This window comes from Zonotrichia leucophrys, chromosome 1 (assembly GCF_028769735.1).
Source record: "Zonotrichia leucophrys gambelii isolate GWCS_2022_RI chromosome 1, RI_Zleu_2.0, whole genome shotgun sequence".
Classification (NCBI taxonomy): domain Eukaryota; kingdom Metazoa; phylum Chordata; class Aves; order Passeriformes; family Passerellidae; genus Zonotrichia; species Zonotrichia leucophrys.
The window spans coordinates 60569257-60594506 of record NC_088169.1 but is presented as its reverse complement, the minus strand read 5'-3'; the positions used below and the strand labels follow the sequence as shown (position 1 = coordinate 60594506).

Below are 25250 nucleotides of genomic sequence, written 5' to 3'. Positions count from 1 at the left end.
ATGGTGAGTGTCAACAAATGGTGAAGACAAAAAATCTTCCAAAGTTAGACTTTCCTTGAGAAATGTGTGAGACCACCCTCATACTACATTTAGTGCGGCCCCAATCACAAAGGCATGACTGAGACAGCTGAGACTTTTGGTGCAGAGCAGTTGGGAACAGTTGTCAATCCCTGTCATCCTTCACTGCACTCCTGAGTCTACAGAGCAAGAGTTATCTGATAACACCACTGCAAGGACACACTAGAAATGGACACTACCAACAGAAGGAAGAGAAAACCTGATGAGAAGAGTAAGCAGCTGAAAAATCTTTGTATGAAATGTGGTCTACAAAAATTGAGTAGATGGTAATAAGCTGCTGTTACTTTTTGCAAATGTGTTCAGATGGTTGATCACTATCTCATGTTCAAGTATGATGAATGGATCATGCTGAAGATTTCCATTCCCAAAGGCCTTCCAGTGGTGATGTGATACCTGCACTGCCCATTCTAAATAGGTGAGACAGGGAGCAATAGGCACTGCTTCTGGCTAAGGGTGGAAAGAACTCCTTGGCAGGAGACAAAAAGACAAAAACATCAGTAAAGGCCAAAGGGAAAAAGAAAGTGGTGGCTGTGTAAAAACATTGGGACTTGATGATGCATGTGAATTTGGCTCAATTCAGACTTTGAGGACCTCACAGAGATGCCTGTTTCCTTTAAAACTCCAGACTGAAAACTGCTCTGAAGCTGTTGTGTGAGTGAACCCATGTGGAAGAGGTAAGGAAGGCAGCTGATCCCTTCAAAAGCTGTTTTGAGCTCATCTGGGATTGCTGAAACACCATTTTGAGGTAAAGAGTTGAATCCTAGACCAAGTTGCTTGGAATCATTAATAAAGCAATCTGAATATCTATTTCTCTCTTTAAAGTAAAAGTAGTCCAAAAGCAGTGCAGAATATCCTTCTGAAAAGATCTAATTCTGTTACATCCTAGGGAATGCATTTTTAAAATGGAATTATAAGAAAATCTTGGATCTCTAGTGCTGGAAAAATATTTTGACATTGTTGGAGTTTAGTGATAAATTACAAACCCCATTAATTTATCCTGCCTAACAAAAATGACTTTCCTTTGCTTCAGTAGTCTGCCTATGTTCCCATCTTTCAAAGGAGAGACCATCTATAGTAAGACCTTACTGTCTAGTATAGTGATACTGGAAATATAAGCTCCCTTTGTTATTATGTTATTTTCTCTGTGTGTCCATAAACAGATTTTGATCTTTATTTTGACCTTTTTTTTTTCCCCATTTGAACAGTTCAGTTAATTTGAAGCATGGGAAAGAAGCCACTTGTCTTTGAAGAAGTTACAACTTTTCTTGTGTTTTCATTTCTGAGAAATTAATCAAGTCATCTATTTTCTATAAAAGAATGAAGCGACGAATTCTGTCTTCCTCAACAAGTAATGATCTAATTGCTTGATTCTCAGAGGAAAACATTTTGCCTGGGGACAAAAAAATGCTCATCTGATGGTGCTCCTGAAATAAATCCAAAATAATAATTCTGGTATAGAAAGAATCAGCAATTCAGGGCAAATTCTCCTCCTACAACATCTTGGAATATCTTATTTCCAAGACAAAAATTCAGACTATGAATGAAGAAATAAAACTAAAGGATTTTTTTATTTTTTTTCTCTATTTAAATTTTTGATATAAAAATATTTTATTTCAGTGAGTTTAGATAACCTTATTCCATTGAAATGAAACAGTCCATCATACTTTTTCCTTAATGCATTTGAAAACTGAGCTAGGCTCCAGAGTGGAAATGCTTTTTAAAATTAAAAAATGGACACAGTGCCATTGGAAAGTATCTAGACAAAATATAGCATTTTTAATTTTTTCCAAACTGTATTCCTGTCATAAGCTTCTGAGAGATTCCACAAATCAGCTTCATTGTCCTATCTTGAGCAGCCTGGTCTCATAGAAGATGTCCCTGCTCATAGCAGAGGAGTTGGAACTGGAAAATCTTTAAGGTCACATCCACCTCAAAACATTCTGTGATCCTGTGTTATTATCGTCTCACTAAAGATTGTATTTTACCATTTGTTGTGATTTAATGTACCTACTGTTGTATGAATTTGTTAATCATAGTTCTTGCAGGAGGTGGAAGGAACCACAGACTTGTTTTATGTTAATTTACAGGTTTTTTTCTCTTTCTCAGGAGCTGTAAGAGCAAAAGCCAATAGCCAGCAAATAGCAACCAAAGAAGCAGCTTACCAAGCATCCCAGTTTAGTTGCTGGCTGGGGTTAAACCAAATTGTATAAGCACCAAAGATATGAGTTTACTGCTCTCAAGAGCTTTGACCACAGGAAGGAGGGATGTGGGAGAAGTGAATACAACAAAACTTTAGAGGAAGATATGAAAGAAAGAATGTCTGTTGTTGTCAGAGAAGAAAGATCCTTATTTATGATGGGAGTGCTGATGCATCAAGCAACATCTTAAATTTCACCTCTCTCTCTGTCAATAGAATGAGGGACCAACATAGAGGCAACGTCAGCATTTATAAAATACATGGCAATAAGGTTAACCAGAGTGCCTTGTTACTGTGACTGTGAAATACTCGTCTAAATGAGCACGATGTCAAATGAGCGTAATGGACACCTCTGGAATATTGTCTCGGTACCTTCCAAACAGCCTTTTTACTAAAAAAGGGCCTGATGTAGCCTCATGAAGACATTTGCACAACCATAATGAGAAGCAGAAGTACAACGTGTAAAAATTCAGAAACAGAAAAATGAATCAAATTAAGCTTTGGAGCCTGAACAAGGGCCCAGTCCAACAACACAATGAGATCATAACCTGCTGCAGAAAAGGTAATGTTTCAATGGGAAGGTTTCCATAATAACATTATTTCCAAACTGTCCTGATAAATTTCACCAGTCCTAGTATGGCATAACCAACTTAAATATTTTCTTCTAATTACTATTGTAAAAATATTAATTTTTTTTAAATCTCTATTTTAATTCCCAGCTAAATCTAAAATATATGAGATTAGCAATAGCAATTTGAAAAAAAAAATCAGCAGGTGTTTTTTCCCTTTTCTTGGACAAAAACATCTAATGAAAAAATTTTTCTTTCAAAAACGCTGCAAAATAAAACATGTGAACCTAATCTTTGACTATTTCTATAACTTAACAAATTATTAGCCTTTAGATTATGTTTACTTTTGGTTACTCTAAAACAGATTTATCACTTGTTTGTATGGTATGTGGACCTGCAATAAGTATTATATCCTAACTCAGCTAAATGAAAATATTCCTATTAATATCCATTTTTAATTACAACACTTATATAAAAGAGGTAGTAATGAATCTGCTTTTGAATCTAAAGAAAATGTAATTGCTCCTACTGAGTGTCTTCTTCATGAGAAAATGGAGCAGTATAGAAAACATGACATCTTTCTTTTCTTCATAATGTCAGTAGAGAAGTTTTCTAATTATACATCCAGATACAATTGTTGAGAAATCTTAATCATTTTAGCCACAAACACTTGTCAAAGAAGATGCCAAGTACCATTAAGGGTTTTACTGAATACTTACCAGTTAAAGATTATAAAAAAGCTCCTGACAAGTATTAGAACAAGAGTGATACTTCCTTGCCCAGATTAGGTCTGTAGAAGTTGACTAAGTCTAAACATCTCTCATCCCAGGCTCCCCTTAAACTCTGAAGATGGTCACATAATAGTTCTCCAGAGTTTCTCTTAAATGCTCTATCTTCAGAAAATAAATCATCTTTTTCTAACATAGGCCTCCAAGACAGCGGAGTGTGAATCAGCCTCCCAAGGATACCTATTTCTCTCCCCTGACTTTTCACAAAAAGAGCCCAAACAATGACTCAGCTATCTGAGGTGAGGCAAGATGGATGCCCGTCTAAGAGAAGATTTCAAAACTCATGCTGATCCAACCACAAATGCACAGTAATCTTCTCCTATCGACCTTGAAGAGCTTTTTGCAGTGTGTCCTCACTTTGGCACCAATTTACCAAAAATCAGCAAAGAATAAAACACAGATTATCTGAATGAAGAATAAAATCATGTGCTTTGTGACCTTACCAAAGGAACTCTTCCTACTAGCAGAGATTCTGTTTCATTGTGTAAGGCTTTCACATTGACAGCTATCTCCATGGCAGTGTTTCTGGTAAGGCTCTGGGGAATAAGAAGCATAAACATTCTTTGAAGTGATGCAAGTCAGACTGAGAATAAGTACTTTCACCTTACAGCACAGATCTTAAGTGCCGTCTCCTAGGAGAAATACATCAATACAAGTTCTAAATTGACAACCTGTTCAGCACTGAGAATAGAAACCAAAAATGTAGTATCTATTTGCTGTCTTTTCCTCAACTTCATTTAGTATGACATTAATGCAATCCTGAAGATCATCAGGTGATCAGCCACCATATCAATCCACGTATGACAAAGGCCAGTAGAAAAGTTGAGAATTTCATTTAACAATGACTATTGACTTTAATTTTTCTCCTTACCCTCAGCAGAAGCAAGCTCCTAACCACACTTCAGGAAGCAAGGTCAACTAACAAATTTACCCTGTGTCCATTTAGGTTAGATATGGACAGCCTCTACCTAATGAATCAGTCCTGGTTCCAATCCCAGAAAACACCCAGATTATCTGGTGTGAAGAGAGAAACCAGTAAACTCATTCCCCTCAGCCCCTTTGCCTTCTCTGTATAGCACTTGGATAGCAATTAAGCATGAACATTTCTGTGAAAGCATCCACAGAAAATGACCTCTATGTAGTAACAGATCTGGTTCAGCCTCTCTCATGCCTCCACCCTCTCTGAGGATATGCCTGCACAGTACCAGGTGGGGAGAACAGTGGGGAATGCACAAACTGCATCTTCTGCTTTCTCATCCAACTTGTTTTCAAATGGGGACAGGGGACAGTCCCCATGCCACAAGCTTGTGCACCCAGATGTTACAGCCTATTTATATAAATCTCTGTTCTTCTTTACCTCAGGAAACCTTGGGTTGGCTTTATTTAATGCATGTGAACATGCATTAACAGCATGAGCAAGCTCCTGCTCCAAGAGGCCATGTACTTTTGCTGCTTCACAGATCCTAAAAAAACATTTAAAAAGGAGAATAATGTTTCTTAATTTCTTTAAAGAATAATTCTTGAGTACACAACTTCATCAGATGAGAAAATGCACAAGAACGTGTTTCAAAAACCACTTAGAAAATTATAATCCTTTATAACAAAAATTGAAAAGCAAGTATTTCTCCAAGCAATATAGCACCTTGTAGAAATTATATCCATCACACAGATTATTTATGATGCTACAAAGTACTGAGATACATATATTTGTCTTAGAACACTAATGCTATACAAAAAAACGGACCAAAAAATATTGGTCCTATTAATTCAAGTAAACTACAGAGGAAAACTCTAGCACATTGCAATAACTTACTTGAAATTATCTTAAAAACCCTTACACCTATTTCACAAGGCATATCCTTCAGATGTGACATGCAAATTGGCTGCAGTCATTTAAGATTATGGGAGGTCCAACTGTAACTACAACCTCCAGACCATCTCTAGAACAGTGAAGTTTTTAAGACGTCTTGGCTAAACTTCACTTTCAGTAATTGATAAACTAAATTATTTGTCTATGACTGCAGTATAAAGAGAGTATGTAGCCCTTCCTTTCTTATATTACTGGTGATTTTGATGTTAAATATAATTAGTTGCTATGATAAAATTAATAGCAGCTTTATAAAATGTTCTGATTTAAAAAAAAAAAGCTTTTATTTATCTTAGCCTATATAAATGACTGAAGTGTCCATCCTGCTGACTTCTAGAGTTGACTTCTAAAGGGTTTTTCCAATAATTCCCAATTATAATTTTGCTTTGTCATAAAAAGAGAAGCTCTAATTTTTGCAAAGAAGCTTTACAGTTTTCCATTTCAGTTGCTACTTCAGAATGTTGGTTTACAAGGAAAAAAAACAACACAAAAACAAATAAATAAAATTTTAAAAAATACATAGGAAAAGGACACAAAAAAAAGTTGAGCCTCAAAAATAAAATAAAAAATTTAAATTAGAAAAAAACAACTGATATAGTGGCAACAAAACTTTAAACCGGGGAAAATGTACATGTCTAAGTCTCTGGATGAATTTGCATTAATAATTCACTCTTAGTGTCTAGGTTGCCAATCCAACTTATTAATTTTACTTTACCTGGTAATAAGTTCTTCTGCGGCTTGTGAGCACAACTGGATCTGTGCAACTTCTTCTTCTGTAGCCAACTCAACAGCTTGCTGAGGGTACAAGGGAGATCGAATGACAGGTTTGCAGGAATCATACTTCTGCTTGTCCTCCCAAGACTTCAGGGTGTTTTCAAAGGCCTAATCAAAATGAATTATACATTCAATTGACAGCACTTGGGAGTATTCTTTCTCATTAAAAATTTTAATTTTACATCTTACATAAATTGAAATTATATATTATTTTAGTTAAAATTAACTTAACAAATAAACAGGTGCTTAATTTAATTTTATGTAAATGATACTATCTGATTAAATAATAGTTTTACAGCTAAAGTTTTTAAAACTTGGTATAGAGAGTAAGTCACTTCTGAAAGCTTGTTCTCTGTCTCCTCCCCATAATCTTAAAAATGTGTCTTCCAAATCAATAAGAACACAAAGACAGTGATAACTGTTGGACTCAATGATCTTAGAGGTATTTTCCAACCTAAATAATTCTAGAATTTTGCAATTCTCTAACATAAGCACACTTTTTGTGGATAGCAAGATTGAAATTCAAAATTGATACAGAATTCAAACATTAAAAATGGTGGAGAAATAACAAAATTTACTAAAATAGAGTTCAAATTCCACCTAAACTTTGCCCTAAATTCAGGATCCAGCTTGTGGATGGAGAACTGAGGGGCAGTTGTACCTTTCACACAATAACCCCAGACAAGCATGAACTCTCCAGTGGCTTTGTGACTAGGTTGTATACTTGTGTCTCTTCTGTCTGAGACTGGTTCATGGGGGAGAGGGAGGATTGGTAGGACAGAGAGAGAAATCTGCAGAGAGCTATTCTGGAAAATGGACAGCATAGAACTTTGCTATTTATGCAACTGTGCTAGAATTTCCAGTGTGTGACTGGTATAACACACCTAGAGAAAAAGAAAGAAGCAGTAGAAGGGGAGGGAGGGAGGAATAGATAAAATGTTGACCATTCTTACTATATATTAATAAGAATATAGGATTAGCACTAATGAAACAAATAAAAGCTAACAAAATTTTGCCACTTATACAAAATAATAATTCTCTATCCAGCTCATTATAGAAATTATATCACTGTAAGTAACCGTATGAATTATATAAATAGTTATAAAACACTTTTATAAGCACTGTTTTGTTCACATTATAACTGAAACAAATTATTACAGAAACCAATGTTAGCAATGGTAGCTCTTTCTGCAACATACTCTGTCTCGTGTTAGCATCTGAGCTCTGTTTTTATGTATGATCTTAATAACTCCTGGGGGCTGGATCCATGCCTCTCCATCGACTTGTACTGGAACCCCTTCATCACCAAGTATGGTGATCTTTACTGACCGACACTGGAAAAGAACAAACACATTATTTTACAGGGCAATAAATACTGCTGAGACTGACAGGCCACCTGTAATCTGTTGATTACGAGGAGCTGTGGCATCTCTCCAGAACTGTCTCAGGAATTAAGCTCTCCTATACTTCATTCATCATTGAAGACAATGTGTTAGCCGCTAAAAGCAAAACAATGTCAGTGCTTTATTAATGTATAGTGTGGTGGTCATCAAGAATCCCGCTATTGCCAGAATCCCAAACTGCTGCCAACCATCCTGCATGCTTGTAAGAAAGCAACAAACCTGAGCTATCCTGTGGTGCTGCAGTTTGATGACTCTGGACACTGCCATCTGCATGCTGCCAAATACAGCAACAACTTCTAAGATTTTATCATCAAATGATGGAGCTCCAAATATCTGTGAGGAAAAGAAAGTATTCCATTTTTGATTGCAAATCCAGTGCTTAGATTCCTATGAAACACAGATTCATTTACAGATTTGTTTTCAACATTTAAATGCTCTAAATTCTTTACTGTAGAATAACTACACTGTTTCTCCAAAGTCATAGGAATAAGATACCACAGACAACAGGCAAATATCATTTAAAAAAGCAATGCTGATACCATTTGAAATATCTGGATGACAAGGCATATCCTTATATAGAAAAGATGGCATGTTTCAGAATGCAGATAAAAAATGTTTTTCGAGGCAAGAAGAAAGGCCAATTAAAATCTCTGCTTGGGTAATGCACTCAATATCTAAGAGGTTCTTGAAGGTAGGAGAAGGTAAGAGAAATAAATGCTTTCCTTTTCTTCTCAGAAGTGCTGATCTGTTTATATTCTGAATTCTCTGGAAACCAACATCCGAGTCCGTGCTCTGCTCAGCTTAACAGAGCTTTGATACTGAAGACAATCTTGTTTGTGCTGTCTATAATTATCCACTGCAAACAAGAAAACCACTTCTGTATGGAACAGATGTCCTTCTGTGCAGCCGAGGTGCAGAATTTCCACAGGCTCACACAAAGCCAGGAACTCTCGCCACCTGGTGTGCTGCCGGGGAATTCAGCCTCAGCACAGATCTCAGGCCACACTTTGGCTGGGTCTGGTGGGTGATACCATGCTAAGGTCACTTGGAGCTTGGCCATTTCATCTTGATATGCAATAGGGAGCAATGAGGGAGAAAAATCAGCAGGAGACATCACTCCAGTAAGAGTTTAGTGGGTAGGGAGATCACCTCTCTGAGCAGTACTTGGACTCCCTCAGTTGGCACCTCAGGCAGAGTACACTAAATCAGTAACACCTGAGACGAGACTGGAGAAAAACAGTTTCTCCATCTCATTTTTTTTTCCAGTTTCCATGGAATTTTTTCCATTTTTCACAGGAATGTATTAACATCTTGAAATGAACCAAGATCATGATACTGCAGTTCCACGAGAAGAAGTGCGGAGAGTTCTTGATCCAGTAAATGATGTTTACAGGGCTAGCTCTGGCATGTGTTAAGAAAAAACAGCTGTAAAATTTCATTTATTTTGTGCTGCCATTTCAGCAAAAGGACAGGAAACACTCAACCAAGTCTTCTGCTGTGTCTCTCCACCAGCAATATCTGTACCGATAACCAATCTCTTTTTTCTTTTAGAGGCAAACCAATCTCTGTGTATCAACATTCAAATTGACTCCTTTCCTGTTGCAGCTCAAGTTTCCAGCCTGTCTTCTGGACACCAAAATTACATGCTGTGCTCAAGCCAGTCAGGGTGCAGATGCCCTGCTTTGCTCACTGCTAATGTTTCAGCAATCATCAGAGCTGTCAAGGTAACATCTTTCACTTGTCCAGACAAGCAGAACCAGCAGCACTTCAGACCACCATCACCTCTTGATGTAGAGTCATTCAAGACTGCACTAAAGCAGTGAATTATGCTCCTAACTTTGGCCAGAACAAACATGTCACTCTGCTGGCACATCTGCTCACTAGAAGACTAATAATATCAGTAAAACTGCTCCAGGACACACACATTTACTGTATACTAGTATGAAAGCTGAGGCAAATCTTTTCTCTCACTGAAGCAGTCCAGGGAGAAAAAAACCCCCCTGAACAGGGACTGAGCAGATGTTAGAGCAGCTTTCAAGTTCTGACTATGAACATAGACTATATATAAAGGCTTTAGATATCCATTGCCAAATATAAACAGAATTTACATCCTCTGACATATACCAAAAATAAGAAAAGGAACTAAAACATGTCTAAATTTCTTTTTTCACTTTTACATATGTGTATATATATACACATATATATATACATATGCAATTCTATATGTATTATATAATATAAACATGCAATTACATACAATAGATATGATATTCAATAACATATGTTATATGTAGCTATGTATGCATTAAAAAATGAAAGGATGAAACCTCACAAGAAACATAAAATGTTTTGGCAAAAGAGTCCTGGATTGTCTACATCAAAATCACAAGCCAGCTTGCAACTACAATTTTAGGTGATTCAGACATCACACATTAAATCAGGACATGCAGATTAGGATAATCTACTAGTAATTACAGTTGGTGAGCTGTGAGTGAAGTGGGTAGGGGCAGTAACACTGTTCCAGGTTGTAAGGCATATAGGGATCCATGTGATGAAATGTTTCTTAGGAGTTGAAAGAAATTAGGGAAAAAAGGTACCTTAACGTATTTTAAAGGTTCATTTAAAATAATATTCAAAAACCAGTTTACTACCCCAACTAAATTATCAGACACTAAATTCATCAGTCTTCATTTTCCGGATCACCATCCCTCACAGCAAAGCTGTTTGAAAACAGGAGAAAATTAAGGTATAAACTTTGACTGATTATCCTGTCTACCCTGCTTGTTGTTAGACTATATCAAAGAGAAAAATCTATGCTTTGAGAAACCTTATTTACAGGCATCTGTAAAACAATATAGAGAAAAATTACTTGTGCCTCTGTTTATAAAATTAATTTCTAAAAATACTCAAAGAGCCATTTAAAAAACAAAATCATTATGCTTTATTATGAACATTTTGCTGGAATAGATATGACAGAAGAAAATGGACAGTAAAAAATCATGGAACATATTTTCAGTTTAAAAAACCAGCAAGACCATACAAGAACTGAAACATCCTCCTGAAATAAGAGTTGCTATCCAAACTATATGCTACTACTTTTAAAATCAAGTGAGAAGAGCCATTCATTATATTTATTGCTGATTTTGCCCAGAAGGTTAAGTCTCTTTAATGCTACTTACATCATCTTCTTTGGTTCCACCCCAGAAATTAGTCCCACCAGCATAGCTGGGAATGTTTAGCACAGCTATGCCCTGCAGGCTTGGAAGGGGGATGTACTGTCCATCACACTGTAAGGGATAAATGCTCCTTCAGTACATAAATAATATGATAAAAGTAATCAGTAAAGAGTAATTTTTAGCACATGAAGTTTCAACAGAGCTGGCAGGGGACAACAGAGTCTTTAAGAGGTCTGGTACAAGACTAGTCCCTCCATGCAATGCAGCACCTCTAAAACAAACCTCTTCTTTCCAGTCTTACAGAGGTGAAAAACATGTAGCTCTACATGCTGTACTATCTACAGCAGTGGTGCTCCATGAGTCTTGAAAGAAACATTTTCACATCCCTTGTTATGAAATTTCTCATGCACTTTGACCATGGTCTGTCCATCAAGGATTAAAAATCTTTTTGCAGTAAGAAAATCAATCTCCCTGAGTGCACACAGCAAGATTGCCAAGGACTTTACAAAAAGATTCATTTATACATTTAGGAACTAGTATTCCATCCTATACCAGCATTCCCAAAATTGCAATTGCAACTTGTTATTTAGTCAAATCCATTTAAACCAGGGGCTGTGGGGTGGGTGTCAAGAATATCCAGTAATATTTCTGGCATGGCCACAAACATGTGCTTAGCTGTCAGTATTTACATGTATTGTTGACTTCCTGCAAAAATAATTTTACTCTCCTCCCAGAAGTGCAAAGACAAATCTAGGACTGACCCCACAGGTGTCACCCTGGCTGTAGATGGGAGTTGTTGATTTTGCAGGTAAGAGGTCGCCCTTATTTCCAACCATCTAGTCCTTCCTTCTTACTGCTTTATCTTCCAAAACACATAAGCAACTCCATGTCCTCATGATCCTGGCTCAACAGGATCATGGGATGGCATCAACCTCCCTTTTGGCCAAGAATAAGTTTACAGACACCAGTGAAACCACTGCTGACTTACAGCAGTACAACTGCCTGCAGGGGGAAGCCCAAAGATCTCAAACCATTCCACTGGGAGTCAAAAGTGCAGTCCTGCAGCAGTGCCACAGGCATGGAATTGAAGCACGTTATAAGTGACAAGCAAGGTGTCACTTTATGGACTATGAAATTGCCAGTCAAGCTGCCTTTAATGAAGATTGCTAGATGACTGCATGTTACCAGTCCACAGAAGGATCTTAAAATTATACAAATGAAAGAGAAAATCTAAAGAAATGAGGACAAAATTTGTAGCATCTTTATCAGGAGGAGAAAGAGATGCAAATTATTTCCAGAATGTGCTTAGTGCTCTCTTTTTGTGACTTATCTTAGCAGCAAGACAGAATGTAACATTTTAATCAAGATGTGTCAGTATCCAAAATATGGTGTGATATTAATAGATGCTGCATAGCCATTTGTATTACAGTAGAAGTCTGCTTCTAGTGCCTGAATATGCAGGCATAATATATCCAATAATATGCAAGACAACATTAAAAGTGCAATTTTTTCTTGCTGACTTACTTACAGGAATATTAGGGAAAAAAATATGGAAAGGTCAACGGTATTATTGAATCTTATTTGAATCCAACTCAAAAGATCCTTAATTTCGAATTCTATCTCCTGGCATTATATTTGCTAACTACTGCATAATTCCTTGATAATTACTCAATCCTTAGCTAACTGCAATCTGCTGCTACCAGACAAGATCCTCCTAAATCTCAGAGTGAGAAAGAGCTCCAGTAACCTAAAATTATTCCTTCAAGTTAAAAAGTTAACCTCATATAAATATCATAAACTTCCATATGAAATAGTTAGTATGAAATACAAAGAGAAATTATATGTGTTATACATAGTTTCTGTCAAAGTCCATCTTAGATATTCTTTGGTGAAAACAGTAACCATCCTGTAGTCTTTTTCTGCATTTGGGAATCATTTATTTCTCCTTTAAGTTCCCAGTACCATGTGGAAGACTTCAATTTTATGTTAGAACTTAAAAGCCAAATAAGAACTATGTTTAGACATGTAATTTGTTGTTGCTGTGATAATATCTTGCATTTTCGTGTGAATATTAGAGAAAGTCTCTACTGCTGTAGCTGGGCTTCTTGCAATGCATATTCAGAATCTCCTCCCTTTTGTCAGGAATTTTTTACTATTTAGATGCTCTTCCTATACATGTAGCTTTCATATACTTTCAATTGAACCTGAAGGATTAAGACTCCTGATCTCTTTTCTTCTCTTAATTTTATGGTCATTTCTGTGGTTGCCATTAAAACGTGGTCTGTCTTTTTATACAGTGAACATTAAGAAATATATCCTACCTACACAATTTATTCTCTTTTTTCAACCCAGTAATTACAAGAAACTGGGTAGTTTTTGATCTTAAATAATACTGGGTATTTTTTGATCTTAAAATACCAACATTTTACTCAAAAACATAACTTGGAGGACCAACTTTTACATAGCACATGTTTACACAGTGCCTTTGAGGTCAGCTTGGATTGATGTAAGAACGATAACAGGTTTCAAAAATAAGCATTAATTCTTCACTACACATTGTGCCAGCAACTTTCTCCATAAATAAAATTTACCTCAAGTTGAACTTTTTGTTCTAAGTTCTTGTAAGTTCTCTGCAATAGCTCTTTTGTGCCAAGAACTCCATACCACATCATGTTTTTCGTCCGACTTCTGAAAGCAGGCAAAACAAGATTCACATATTGACATACACACATTATTGTGTCTTGCATTTGTAAAATTAAGAAATTCCTATAAAGAGATAAGGAAAAGAAAAGAATGGAAACATCTTGGCTCTCTTATTGACAGAGTAATTATATTACCTGCATTTTTCAGGGTGCTCTTCTCGCTTGTTATTAAATTCTAGGGAAATTTTTGCATCTAACCCAATTCCAAAGTAGTTGTTCATGACACATTTTTCTGAATATCCCTCCCTGTTAGAGGAAAAGAGAAAATCAGGTGTACATTTGTACAGAACCTGGACACGCAAACATCTTTGACTAAAACTGTGGTTGGTCACAGAACAGAATATGAACTAAAATACTTCAAGAGATCTTTCCTCTGAATCTTCCTAAGTAAACTGGTTTGGGCTGAAAAACCCAGCTCTGAAACATTACTGTCCTCCTCCTCCACCTGAGCAAGAGATAAGTGAGCAAATGTCTCCCCTTATTTTCAGCTGCTGCAAAAAAATTTGCAATGCTCATAACTAACCCAGTACAATCCAGCTTGTTTTCAGACATTGTGGTCTACTGCGAAATGATGGCAAACAAGAACTTCATAATGCAAAAAATAAGAGACTACAAAAATGTGAGAAGGATACCCTCAGGGAAAGCAAAATAGTACATTTAGAAAAAAAGTATTTCTTACAAGGAATCTGGATCCGGGTCAATAAACGGCGTAGCACCAAATGGATCGATGTTTGCTAGCAACATTTTGCTAATAATTGAACTTCCTGCAATGGAAGCAGCTAGACCAGCCCTTAAACCTGATTAAAAAAGAAAAAAATAAAAAAACAACAGAACAAAACAGAAAGAAAATAATAAAAAAAAATTGTATTTGATAAATAGACAAACATATAATATAAGCCACATACTGAGAAATAAAATTCATTAAATCTGTACAGGGAAATATTGTGATTCTATCTCAATTTTTACCAAAACTGGTTATCTTTTCAGGTCTCTGGCTCTCTTAAGCAGAAAGGCAGCTATGCTGCACTGGGGTGGCTCTCACAGCTACTACCATGGAGAAAAAAAACACAAAGAAAATTTAGGGTTTCAGGCCAACACTCACTGCCTGGTGTACTAACCAGATGGGTGACCTAACATCCAAAAAGACTGTTAGACCTTTTTATTCAGTTTACTCTTCATCTCCTAAATGTCCATGATTTTTCTTTTGTCGTATCCTTTGGAAGCATGCATAAGGAATATTCTCACCAGTTTTACAACTGGCAGAGCCATCATTTAACTTAATTTGTGAAAGCTCATGGGTTTAACATGCCTACTTTGACTAATATCAATTTCATTCCACAAAATACTCTGTAATGCATGTAAACAAAGCAAAATACTAACAGCTTTCGTTTAAATTTGCCAAAAGAAAAAAATGTAAGCTTGGTTCCACTGTGTTTTAGCTATACTATTAATTAAGTTAATTAAAACTAGAGTTTTACTAGTGCTCTCTAGTATTAATTCCATTTGGAGCAGAACAGACAGTTTTTCATTTATCAATTGAATTTAGGTAAGAACAGACTTTTTTTTCCCAACTATTTTACAGAGCAGCTTTGTGTGGTTTCAGTTATCCACTTCCAGAGAGATATCCACAGACAGTTCTTACTCAGAGGGTTGAACTTTACATAGCTTTGTCCCTCAGCCTCTTCATCCTAATCCATTGATTAGGATAAATGATAGGATTTGGGGGTACCTGTGGATGAAAAATTGCATATGACCTGGTAATGTGAGCTTGTGGCCCAGGAAGCCAAACCTGCCCTGGGCTGCATTCAAAGCAGTGGGAGCAGCAGGGTGAGCGAGGGGATTCTGCCCCTCTGCTCTGCTCTGTGAGACCCCACCTGCAGCGCTGCATCAGCTCTGGGCTCCCCAGTATAAGAAGGACATGGACCTGCTGGAACAAGTCCACAGAGGGCCCTAAAGATGATCAGAGGGCTAGAGCACCTCTCCTGTGAAGACAGGCTGAGAAAGGTGGGGTTTTTCAGCCTGGAGAGGAGAAGGCTCCAGGGAGAATTTGTTGTGCCCTTTCAAAATACAGAGCAGATTTATAAGAAAGATTGAGAGACTTTTCACCAGGGCCTGCAGTGACAGGAGAAAGGGCAGAGGTTTTAAATTCAAATAGGGTAGGTTTAGATGGGACAAAAGGAGGAAAATGTTTGGGATGAGGGTAGTGAGACATGGGTAGAGGTTTCCCTGCAAAGAGAAGCTGTACAAGCCCCACCACTGAAGTGACCAAGGTCAGGCTGGATGGTTTTCTGAGAAACTTGATCTAGTGAAAGATGTCAATGCCCATGACAGAGGGCTGTACTAGATCATCTTTAGAGGTGTCTTCCAACCCAAACCATTCAGCACTTCTATGATCCTGAATTTTACTTTTCATCCTCCAGGATCAAATGAGGCACTTCTGCTACTTCTGGTGTTGTGCCAAAGGATCAGAAATATTCCACATTATTATGCATTTTCTCCTATACAGTACCACACAAAGATGTGTATGTTGGATGAAACTAATCCATGCATGAAGTAAAAGTCATTATTTGACAGCAAGCTTACCTGGACATATAATCCTTGTGTTAAGTACTGGGAGGTTTTCTTTGCTTGCTGCCAAAGCTGGGGCAGAGAAAGAACCTGTCTGAGAATGGATACCTCGGCTTGTACGTCTATCAGGAGATCTTGGTGCAGTTTTAGCTGTGCAGAAAAAACAGAAGTAAGAACACTAATTAGACCTATTATGACATTATCAATACATAATTTTTACAGCCCTGAAAATATATCAGAAGCATTAATTTATTCTGTGACCACTCCATGACAAAACTCCTCCCCCTCACACCACAGTTTTTCTTCTAAATACGGTAAGAAAACTCAGAAATATAACAAGAGACAAACACAAATTAGAATGAGCAAGTGTTCATGGCACTCCACATAACGAGTTCCCAACTTATACTTGAAGCTACCAGCAAAAGTATTATATGCATTAAATGGAAATATGTTCATAAAATATATTATATCCACCTTAAAATGCAACAGTATTTAACACTGCAGTAAGCTTCTGATAAACATACTACTGAAATAATTAAATTTAAACTTAAATTTCATCTATGCTTATTTATAAATATACACATATTATACAGTATATTGTAATTTATAACAATTTTAATGTAGGTAGTTCCATGGCCTGTAGGTTAGAATATGTATCTTATCAACACCTACATTATTTTCTTCAAGCAGCTAAAATGGGCCCATGCCTGCATCAGATGCTGAAAAAATCAGAGAAAGCATCTTTATTTACAGCCAAACTGAAAACTGCAAGGGAAGAGAAAAAGCCATGTCCATCTTTGCCTTCTGCATTTAGAGAGATTGTGGGAGACATCAGTTTTCCATCATCTTTTTTCCACAGAAAAACTCAGAAAACAAACAAACCAGCAATTTCCCAAATAATAAACTTATTTACTAAAATTCTTTGGAAGATGGATCAGTGAAGCCTTGACAGATATCAATGTTTCGTAGCTGTTATTGACAAAGGTTCAGGAAAAGGAAAGGGAAGAAAATCAAGGGGAAAGAGAAGATATTCACAAAGAGTAACTGGAAGCTCAGTGAGGCCAGTTATCCTCTGGCTGCCTCTGGAGGCAACGAAGAAGGATCGGCTTTGCAGAGGGCTGACCTTGGGTGCTGTAATTTACTTTCCTGGCAGAACTGGTTTCATGCAGCCTCAGAGAATATGCCAGTGCCTGCTTCAGCCTGGGAAAGTCAGTCTTTGTGCAATTCAGCCCTGTCAGACATACCCAGAAGCCAGTGCCCCAAGAAAAAAAGTTTGGTATTACCAAATGCTTTGTTATAGCATTTCCATATGCATGTAGAAAACTCTCACACAACAGATGGTCACAGACAGACACTTCTTGGCTATCTCTGCTCCAAATTATCTCACATCTTAAAACTTCAGCTTAGGACAACACCAAACTTTACCATCTGAATAAGCTCAGAACAAAAAAATGAAATAATTTCAAGATAATGTGACTTTTCCTCTCAAAAGATGAAAACTAATCTGGCAAAAACAGAATTTTTTTCTATTAGTAGGACTAGCACAAAGACAACAGCAGGGAAACAACACCAGGAATGAGGTGGGAAGCATACAATGCATCCTTTTCAATGTCAGGAGTGAGACAAATCAGGTCATGTCAATCATAACTTAGCCTGAGAGTAATGAGTGTGCTGTATGAAGACACCTATGGAAAGAAAATGTTGAGTGGGAAAATCTAAAGCCAAAAGGATTAACTAGAACAAGGGTTTAGACATTATGTTCACATCACTTCAGTCCAGGACTTGCCCATTCATGGGGATTTTTTAAAGTGATGATAATCTACATAGAACTGTAAGTGGAATGGCAAACTCTTCACTTTCTGGTATCCATGAGTAAGATGACATACCTTTCTGAATTACTTGCTGAAGTCAAACAGAAATTATTATACACAGGACAAGGAAAAGTGGGTAAATTTTTCTGGATTGTTTTATATGAAAGGACTGACCAAGTGGACTAAAAGTCATCTCCTTCTGACTTTAACACCTGCATAACAGCCATAGCAGTTATCACAAAATGCTACAACATTGCATGGTAGCAATACAACATATTGATTAGTATTGATGCACAACAAAACACTGTAATAATGCCAAAAAATAAAAAGGAATAAAAATAGCAAGCAATAGCTAACAAAAGTCATTAAATATTTAATGAAGTTATTAACATACGGAAAAATATTATCTTCATCAAATGACCAGGAAGATCCTTGGAGGGTAAAATATAATACTCAGAACAAATTAGCATTCATTTTTCATAATACTACTGAAAAATTCACAACACTGTTCACACAGTCTGTTCTCTCTGTACTTGCAAACAAGGCAGTTGTATTAAATAGGAAAATCAGCAGAGCAGCTGCTCTTTATTTGACAGATGAGACTCACGGGAATAACTGCAATAAAGATAAACTTTTGCTGTGAATGCTCTGATAAAAACAACAGAGTCCTAATGAGTAAAACTGATGTTTCAGTGCAGATAATTGAATTCATGTTCCATGCTTTGTCCCTAAACATCGATCGTCCAGTGACAGCATTAATATGCACTCTATTCCACACACAGAAGAATAATACAGCTCCCCATTAGATGCAGAAATTATACCATCAAGAAACAAGGAGTTCAGTAAATTTCTAGACCTGAATATCTTTATTATACAGTTATGGCAGTAGGACTGGGTCATCTGTAGGGCCAGCATCCTCTCTCAGCTACTATTGAAAAGGGGCAACCAACAGGCACTGATTTCCATAACCAAGAGAAAATAAAGGGACCAGTGAAAAGACAATCACTGGAGAAAGCCTGACATGTTTCTGGAGAAAATGTGAGATCCTGGATCAAGAGAAGCCCCAACAGCCCTACAGTGTCTCATTTCCAAAGTAGAAGCTACAGACACAGGCACCAGCTTCAGAGCAGAGCCTTGTGAGGACAACTTTTGAGGATTTTAGTGTGGGTTAGGGTGAAAAAGGGAGACACAAATCACAAAATACTTTTCTCATTTTGCCTCAAAAAGTTGCTCACCAAGTATCTAGAGGATGGGCTTTGATGCCTACCAGCTACCACTGTTTCTCTATGACTCACAGATCATCTTGTAGCTTCACCAGCAGGACATCACTGTCCATTTTGATAACATGGAAAAGACTGAAATTTCCACTGCTAAGATGCAGCATTCCTAAAATTTCTATGTAGCTTGAGAATCTCAGTCTACAACTGAGACATGCTATTGCCACCATCACCTAGGCTCCAGGCTTTGCTCAGGTTCATGTAGAAAGATGAGTGTAAACACTGATTAAACAGAGATTAAATTCAGGCACTCCTCTCCCCAACAAGTGCCTCCTCAGCTTTGTAAATACATTCCAAAAGACTGTTCATCTATTATTTCCCACACTTTTCACTTACCTTCTATTTATTCAAATCCATTAGAATTTGTGAGTAGCTTCCAGTTAAACAGAATGCTAGTATTTTTAATTGTGGAACCAATCATGCTCCAAATACAACTATAAGGAGATGGAATATTTTATTCCTAATGTACTCACTTGATGGAGACTCAAGTTCCTTTGTATCTTCCTCTTTTTCCTCTTCTTTGGATTCATCCAATTCTTTGCTGTATTCTACTGGAGACTGGTTCACTTGTTCTTCACTATGAGCATTCTGCTCATCCACAACTGTTATGAAGAGAAAAGACAAAGTCTGAAGGATTCTAAAGAAAAACTGCATATATCAAAATAAGCACGTTCTTTGGTAGCTTTTAGTTTTAAAATATCAGCCAAGGAGTTCCATCACCAATTCAGTGAAAGAGTCAGTCAATTCTTCACCAGCTGATAAAGATTTGCAGTCAGAAATTTTCATTTAGTGGAGGTTAGTAGTTAAAAGAAATGCACTTTTATATGTGCATGCATGCACATACATAAGTAGTCACACCTGCAGAGTCATCAACATTCAAACAAGCTGCATTTCTTTTCCTTGCAGCTTACACAATAAAATTATGCAGCACATAATTTTATCTGTCTAAGAATATAGAAATCAAATTTTAAAATGAAAACTTATTCCAGTTAGACAAATAAACAAGCAAACAAACACCATTATCTATTGGAGTTAAATACTAATATTGCTGGGAGCATGGGAGAGGAAGGGAGAGGTTATTGGCACACCTGGGGAAAGGACTGGGATACTGAGACAGGCTATTACATCACACCACAACAATTATCCTATCCTATTCTACCAGTCTGGATCAAAATATTGCTCATGTGCACCTTTTTCTGCTTGTTCAATGATCTGCCTCACCGCCTTCTTCAAGCTGTTTGCTCGGAGCATCAACTGTTGCCTTGGTTTGAAGAGCTTCTGGGAAGACTTTGAGACACACTCTGCTAACTGCTCTTTACTTTCAGACAAGGAATCTTCACTTGAGAACTCCTCTGGTTCTTCTTCCACGATGGGGGGAGCAATGCCTGGGAGAATGGGAGCAGCCTGGGCTTCTGTGTGAAGAGCCTGGAGCAATAGGTCCAGCTTTTCATTTAACTCTGAGCACTAAGACAGAGTGGAAAAGACACACGTTAAAAAAAATTCAACAGTGAACATGTGAATATTTTCGGAAACATGGTGCCAGATTAGCTATGAAACTGCAGGTGTCTTTAATGTCTATGTAATTTCTAAGGTAAAATCCAAAAAGGGGTTCAGTGTTTCAGAATATCAGATTATGAGTAGGCCTGCAAGGGCTTTTTGCAGACCCTGTGACAGTCAACCAGATTAGATCAATTATAATGCAAAACCCCTACACTTAGATTCAAATAGTACTCCATGCTAAACTCAGCCTGCCCCATAACTGTATGGATTGCATCCTACCCCTTTCCCAATGACTTGCAGCACAGAAAACCACCAGAGGTTTGCCCATACATGGTTTTCAGTACCTCAATTTTGAGAGGCATCTATCAGCTGTTGGACTGAGACACATGGGGGTTTTTCTGCAATACAGCTGTATATTTAAGCAAGTGAGTTGTCACAGAGCAAGTGGCTCAAGCCAGATCAGACACTGTCAAATGCCAGAATCAGACACAGTCAAATGCCCCTCCCCAACACTAAGTAATTGTCCTCTCTAGGTACACAGGAAAAGAAAGGATTTTCTGCACCTAAGACAAAGAAAACACTCTCTGGCCTTGGAACAGTTAAAAAGAAAAACTAATGTTCTAAAACGTGCACCGGATGGAAATGTGAACCACAAATTGCCACTTAGCAAGTACATTTTCTGACTCTGGGATTGCCAAGGATTTTGTTTTCTTCTTTTCTTTTCAGCTCATGTAAATTTTGTGTCTCATACCAAATCCTTCTGTTGTTTTCTTTCCCAATGTTTTTGCAATGTGATCTCTGTATTTTGCAGCTTAAACCACTATTTTTAACATTGTGGTCTGTCTCCCCTTCATTCTCGCAGCACACTCTTCATTACTCCATTGTTTTCCTGTAGCTAACTTAATCCCTAGAATTATAACTAATGCAAAAATAAATCCTTTTATCTCTATGTATGCTACCATCAACTTTATCCTTTGAAGAAAGAAAGTGTAAACAGTTTAACAAGATCTCAGACTTTAAAGACAGTTTGGAAATAATTAACTCTATGCAATAGGAAGAGAAGAATTTTGAACTCACTGGTTGAAATGAAAGCCAAGTTGGGCATTGTAGAGCAATGTGAAAATTAAATATCCATGAGCTATAAACTTTAAGAACCCAATGACTTTAAACCTGAATGTAGTCATAATCTTACTTTAATGGCCATGGCATCCGCTTCCTCTGCATTTTCCATTGGTTTTTCGTAGGTCTTCCCTATTTTGGCAACAAAGTCCTTTACAGTTTCACATAATATTCTTCAGGTAAAAAAAGGAGAGGGAAGAAATCAAATGAAATTAAATAGATATGTTTTGAATATTACATTCTTATGGCAATTTATTTACATGTACACTGCTATGAATCATTCTTACTGGAAACTGAACTCCATGATCATGCTTGCAAATCAGATGGCACTCTTTTCCATAGCTTCCAAAACTGAACTGATAAGTTTTAAAATAAAAACTGTTTCACTTAAGCCTTGGCATACTTTATATCTCAGATTCTTATTTGAAATAAACATTACTGATTTTATCCACTCCTTGCTTGTACACCTTCCCTAGGAGAGGACTTTGCAAACTTGCGTTCCCTTTGGTAACTTCAAACACAGTCATGTAAATTCACATGCAAAGTTGGAGCTTAAAAACCATGGAGAAAATCTACTGACTTTAAGGAAGCACTTCTTAGATGAAAGCATATGGCCACACATATCCCAATGCACAGCTCCTGCTTTTGAAGCATATCTGTGCAAACTACAGTGGCTGCAATGAATTTTCAGTGTGTAAATCAGAAAATGACTCGGTTCTTGTTACCTGCACTGCAGAGAGACAGCAAACTTACTAATGAAGTGGGGATAATTGCTTAGTACTGTTCATTTGGTTGACATTTTTCTGACAAATTAAACAAATTTAACAAGGTACAGAACCAATTTAGAATCTGGAGTTAATAATATCCTGCAGTTTAATCTTCTATGTGTGCTATGTATAGTTTAAAAATGAAATTTTGTTCATTTGCTTTTACGAGGTAAAAAAAGATGTGATGATATTCAGATGCATTTTAAAAAATTCTATGACTGGTCTTTTGCATATTGCAAATCATAAGATTTTTTTCATAGAGAAGGTATACACAGAACAGTTCTGATTTCAGATATGCCCATGATTATCCAAATTTCTCTCATTTCAAAATGTTTCAGTTTGGGGAAAAAAATCCCATTAATGTCCTAGATCAGTATTGATTGAACTGATATAGACAGGGCTACAACAAAGCTACCTAAGCTAAAGCTCTGCTTCACACTGGTGAAATTGTTTCTCCTCTAAACATGCACATTACAAAAAATAGCCAGAAGAAATGCAGTGTGAAGGAGATCACATCTATGCATTAGTAACAGCAAGTTTTGTATGTAAGCCATGCACTGATTTGGAATGATTTAACGTCATTTTAGATAGATAATGTGTGATTATTTTTTAAATTTAGTATTAAGCCATCCATTACAACTGTACCATCTAAAAATTTCACAGAAAAGAACATCCACTCTAAAATATATAAATCAAGATATATTAAGCCAAGCCATTTGGCCATCCATAAGAAAATCAGGCTTAGACAGAATGCTATTATGGTGATAATGTTACACAAGAAATTTATCTCCCACATCGTACATAAAACTGAATGACTCACTTGGCAGATGATATGACAACTGAATGCTGATCAGAATTGAGAATTTTTGCAAGATGAGCAGCAACTGAATCCTCATAAGCAGATATCTGAAAATAGAGAGAAAAGAGACTTCAATTTCCACACATTCCAGCAGTTTAACACCAAGTAGTGAGTTAAACACCACAATATAGCAGGATTTCCATTTCAGATCTAATACAAGGCCAAGTGTCTGGTAACGAAGATTCTACATGCATACTGTATTTTATGGATCAGATGTTTAGTATGCAAAATTAAACTGCATCTGAGAACTTGATCCACAGTTCTTTTCCTCTTGTAGAGGAAACAGCAAGTTATTTCTAGGCTAAAATCAGCCTGTGAGGCAGAAAAGAATCTACCTTCTCAGATTTATAAAAACCTACATTATTATGATCTAATATCTTTTAGTTCTAAAATAAACAAAGCTTTCCTCAAACAAATTGCTCAAGAAGAACAAGTCTAAAATTTGCAGCTGTAATCTGGAATTTTCACCTTACTGTCAGGTGGGTTCTCACTTCCCAAGAGCCACAACTGACAGACTACCAAAATGGTATAAAGTTATCAAAACCAATCTTCAAGGAGCAAACCATTGAGGGCTTAGTCTTTACAAGAACATTAAAAATTACAAATTACAAAATACTCAGTAAAATATCTGGACAGGATCAAAACTGTATCCTCAAACACTGTATGCTATCTCAAAATGGCTCTGGATCCACACTTCAATTTTAAAAGAAAATTTTAAAAGCTAAAGCTAAAAGTAAATGCAGTTCTGACAGCTCCATTTAAGAATCCAAATCCAAAGCTAAAACTAAATACAGTTCTGACAGCTCCATTTAAGAATCTCTTGAAATCCCTCAGCATGCTTTTGTCTTTGATTTTGAGCAGGCAGGTATACCACTTGAGTTTTTTCTCCTAAAACCCACCCTTCATCATAGGACTCCTCTGACATTGAATCAGTTTTCATTTCAAAGGAGAAAACAAAACATAAACATCTAATCCGTAAGAATGAACTACTGCTTTTCAAACATCAGTACAAGATTTCTTGAAAAGAAGTGGAATTAGTCTCCTGAAACTGCAGGAAGAATGAAAGGGATAGAGAAAATAATCAAATATATACTTCCATTTGCTTTCAAACGGTGTCATAATCCAACACCCTACTATAAGGGTAATTATTATTTTTTGTGAAATAGCCTAACTCAGTAAGCAATGTAAAAAAATCCCATTAAAACAGAGATTGAACAGGGTACTCAAAAGCAAATGATTTTGTCCAAGTCAAGTAATGACAGGTAATATAGCCTACAGAATACATTTGCTAAAAAAGAAGTTTTATATGAGCAAGCAGTTCCTTCCATTTTCAGAAGGGGCTAAAAAAAAAGTTTCAAAGCCAGAAATAACTAGAACAAAATGATGATGAAGACACACTTGAAAATTTTAGCTCTCCTGAAAAATTAGAGGCGATAAAGCCTTGATCTGCATTGCTGACACCAAAAGCAGAGCTGTGTGCAAAGCAACCCCCTTGAAATTCCAGCCTTTTTGCATCTCTATATCCAGCAATCCATCAAAGGTTATAACCTCCTTGCCAATTAAAAGAGCCTGAATTATTAAATTGTTCAAGAGACTGCTGATTAATTATGGCTTCTCAAGTACTTTTGAGCTACAGTTGATATGCATTAACTTTCCTGGGAATATATTATTTTCTCATTTTCAGTCAGAATTTTCATGCCAATTAATTTGATTAAAGCATCTCCCTCTCTCAAAAGTGAAACCTCATCAGCTAGTACAAGCACAAATCTAGTCTGGAAGACAGGCTGAGTTTTTC

General features: G+C 36.8%; 1 protein-coding gene across 2 annotated transcripts in view; it reads right to left on the bottom strand.

The window, feature by feature from the left end:
- The window catches only part of DGKH (diacylglycerol kinase eta), a 156888-nt gene that overhangs the window by 16041 nt on the left and 115597 nt on the right, over positions 1-25250 (bottom strand). For both annotated transcript variants that reach the window (XM_064714207.1, XM_064714216.1), the window contains 14 exons: positions 23417-23502; positions 21903-22002; positions 20401-20674; positions 19684-19812; positions 16138-16272; positions 14234-14351; positions 13690-13800; positions 13444-13540; positions 10856-10963; positions 7896-8009; positions 7473-7607; positions 6215-6381; positions 4990-5095; positions 4076-4168 (listed from right to left, as the gene is read on the bottom strand). In XM_064714207.1, the coding sequence (XP_064570277.1) occupies positions 4076-4168; positions 4990-5095; positions 6215-6381; positions 7473-7607; positions 7896-8009; positions 10856-10963; positions 13444-13540; positions 13690-13800; positions 14234-14351; positions 16138-16272; positions 19684-19812; positions 20401-20674; positions 21903-22002; positions 23417-23502 (1773 nt within the window). The remainder of the gene's footprint in view (positions 1-4075; positions 4169-4989; positions 5096-6214; positions 6382-7472; positions 7608-7895; positions 8010-10855; positions 10964-13443; positions 13541-13689; positions 13801-14233; positions 14352-16137; positions 16273-19683; positions 19813-20400; positions 20675-21902; positions 22003-23416; positions 23503-25250) is intronic.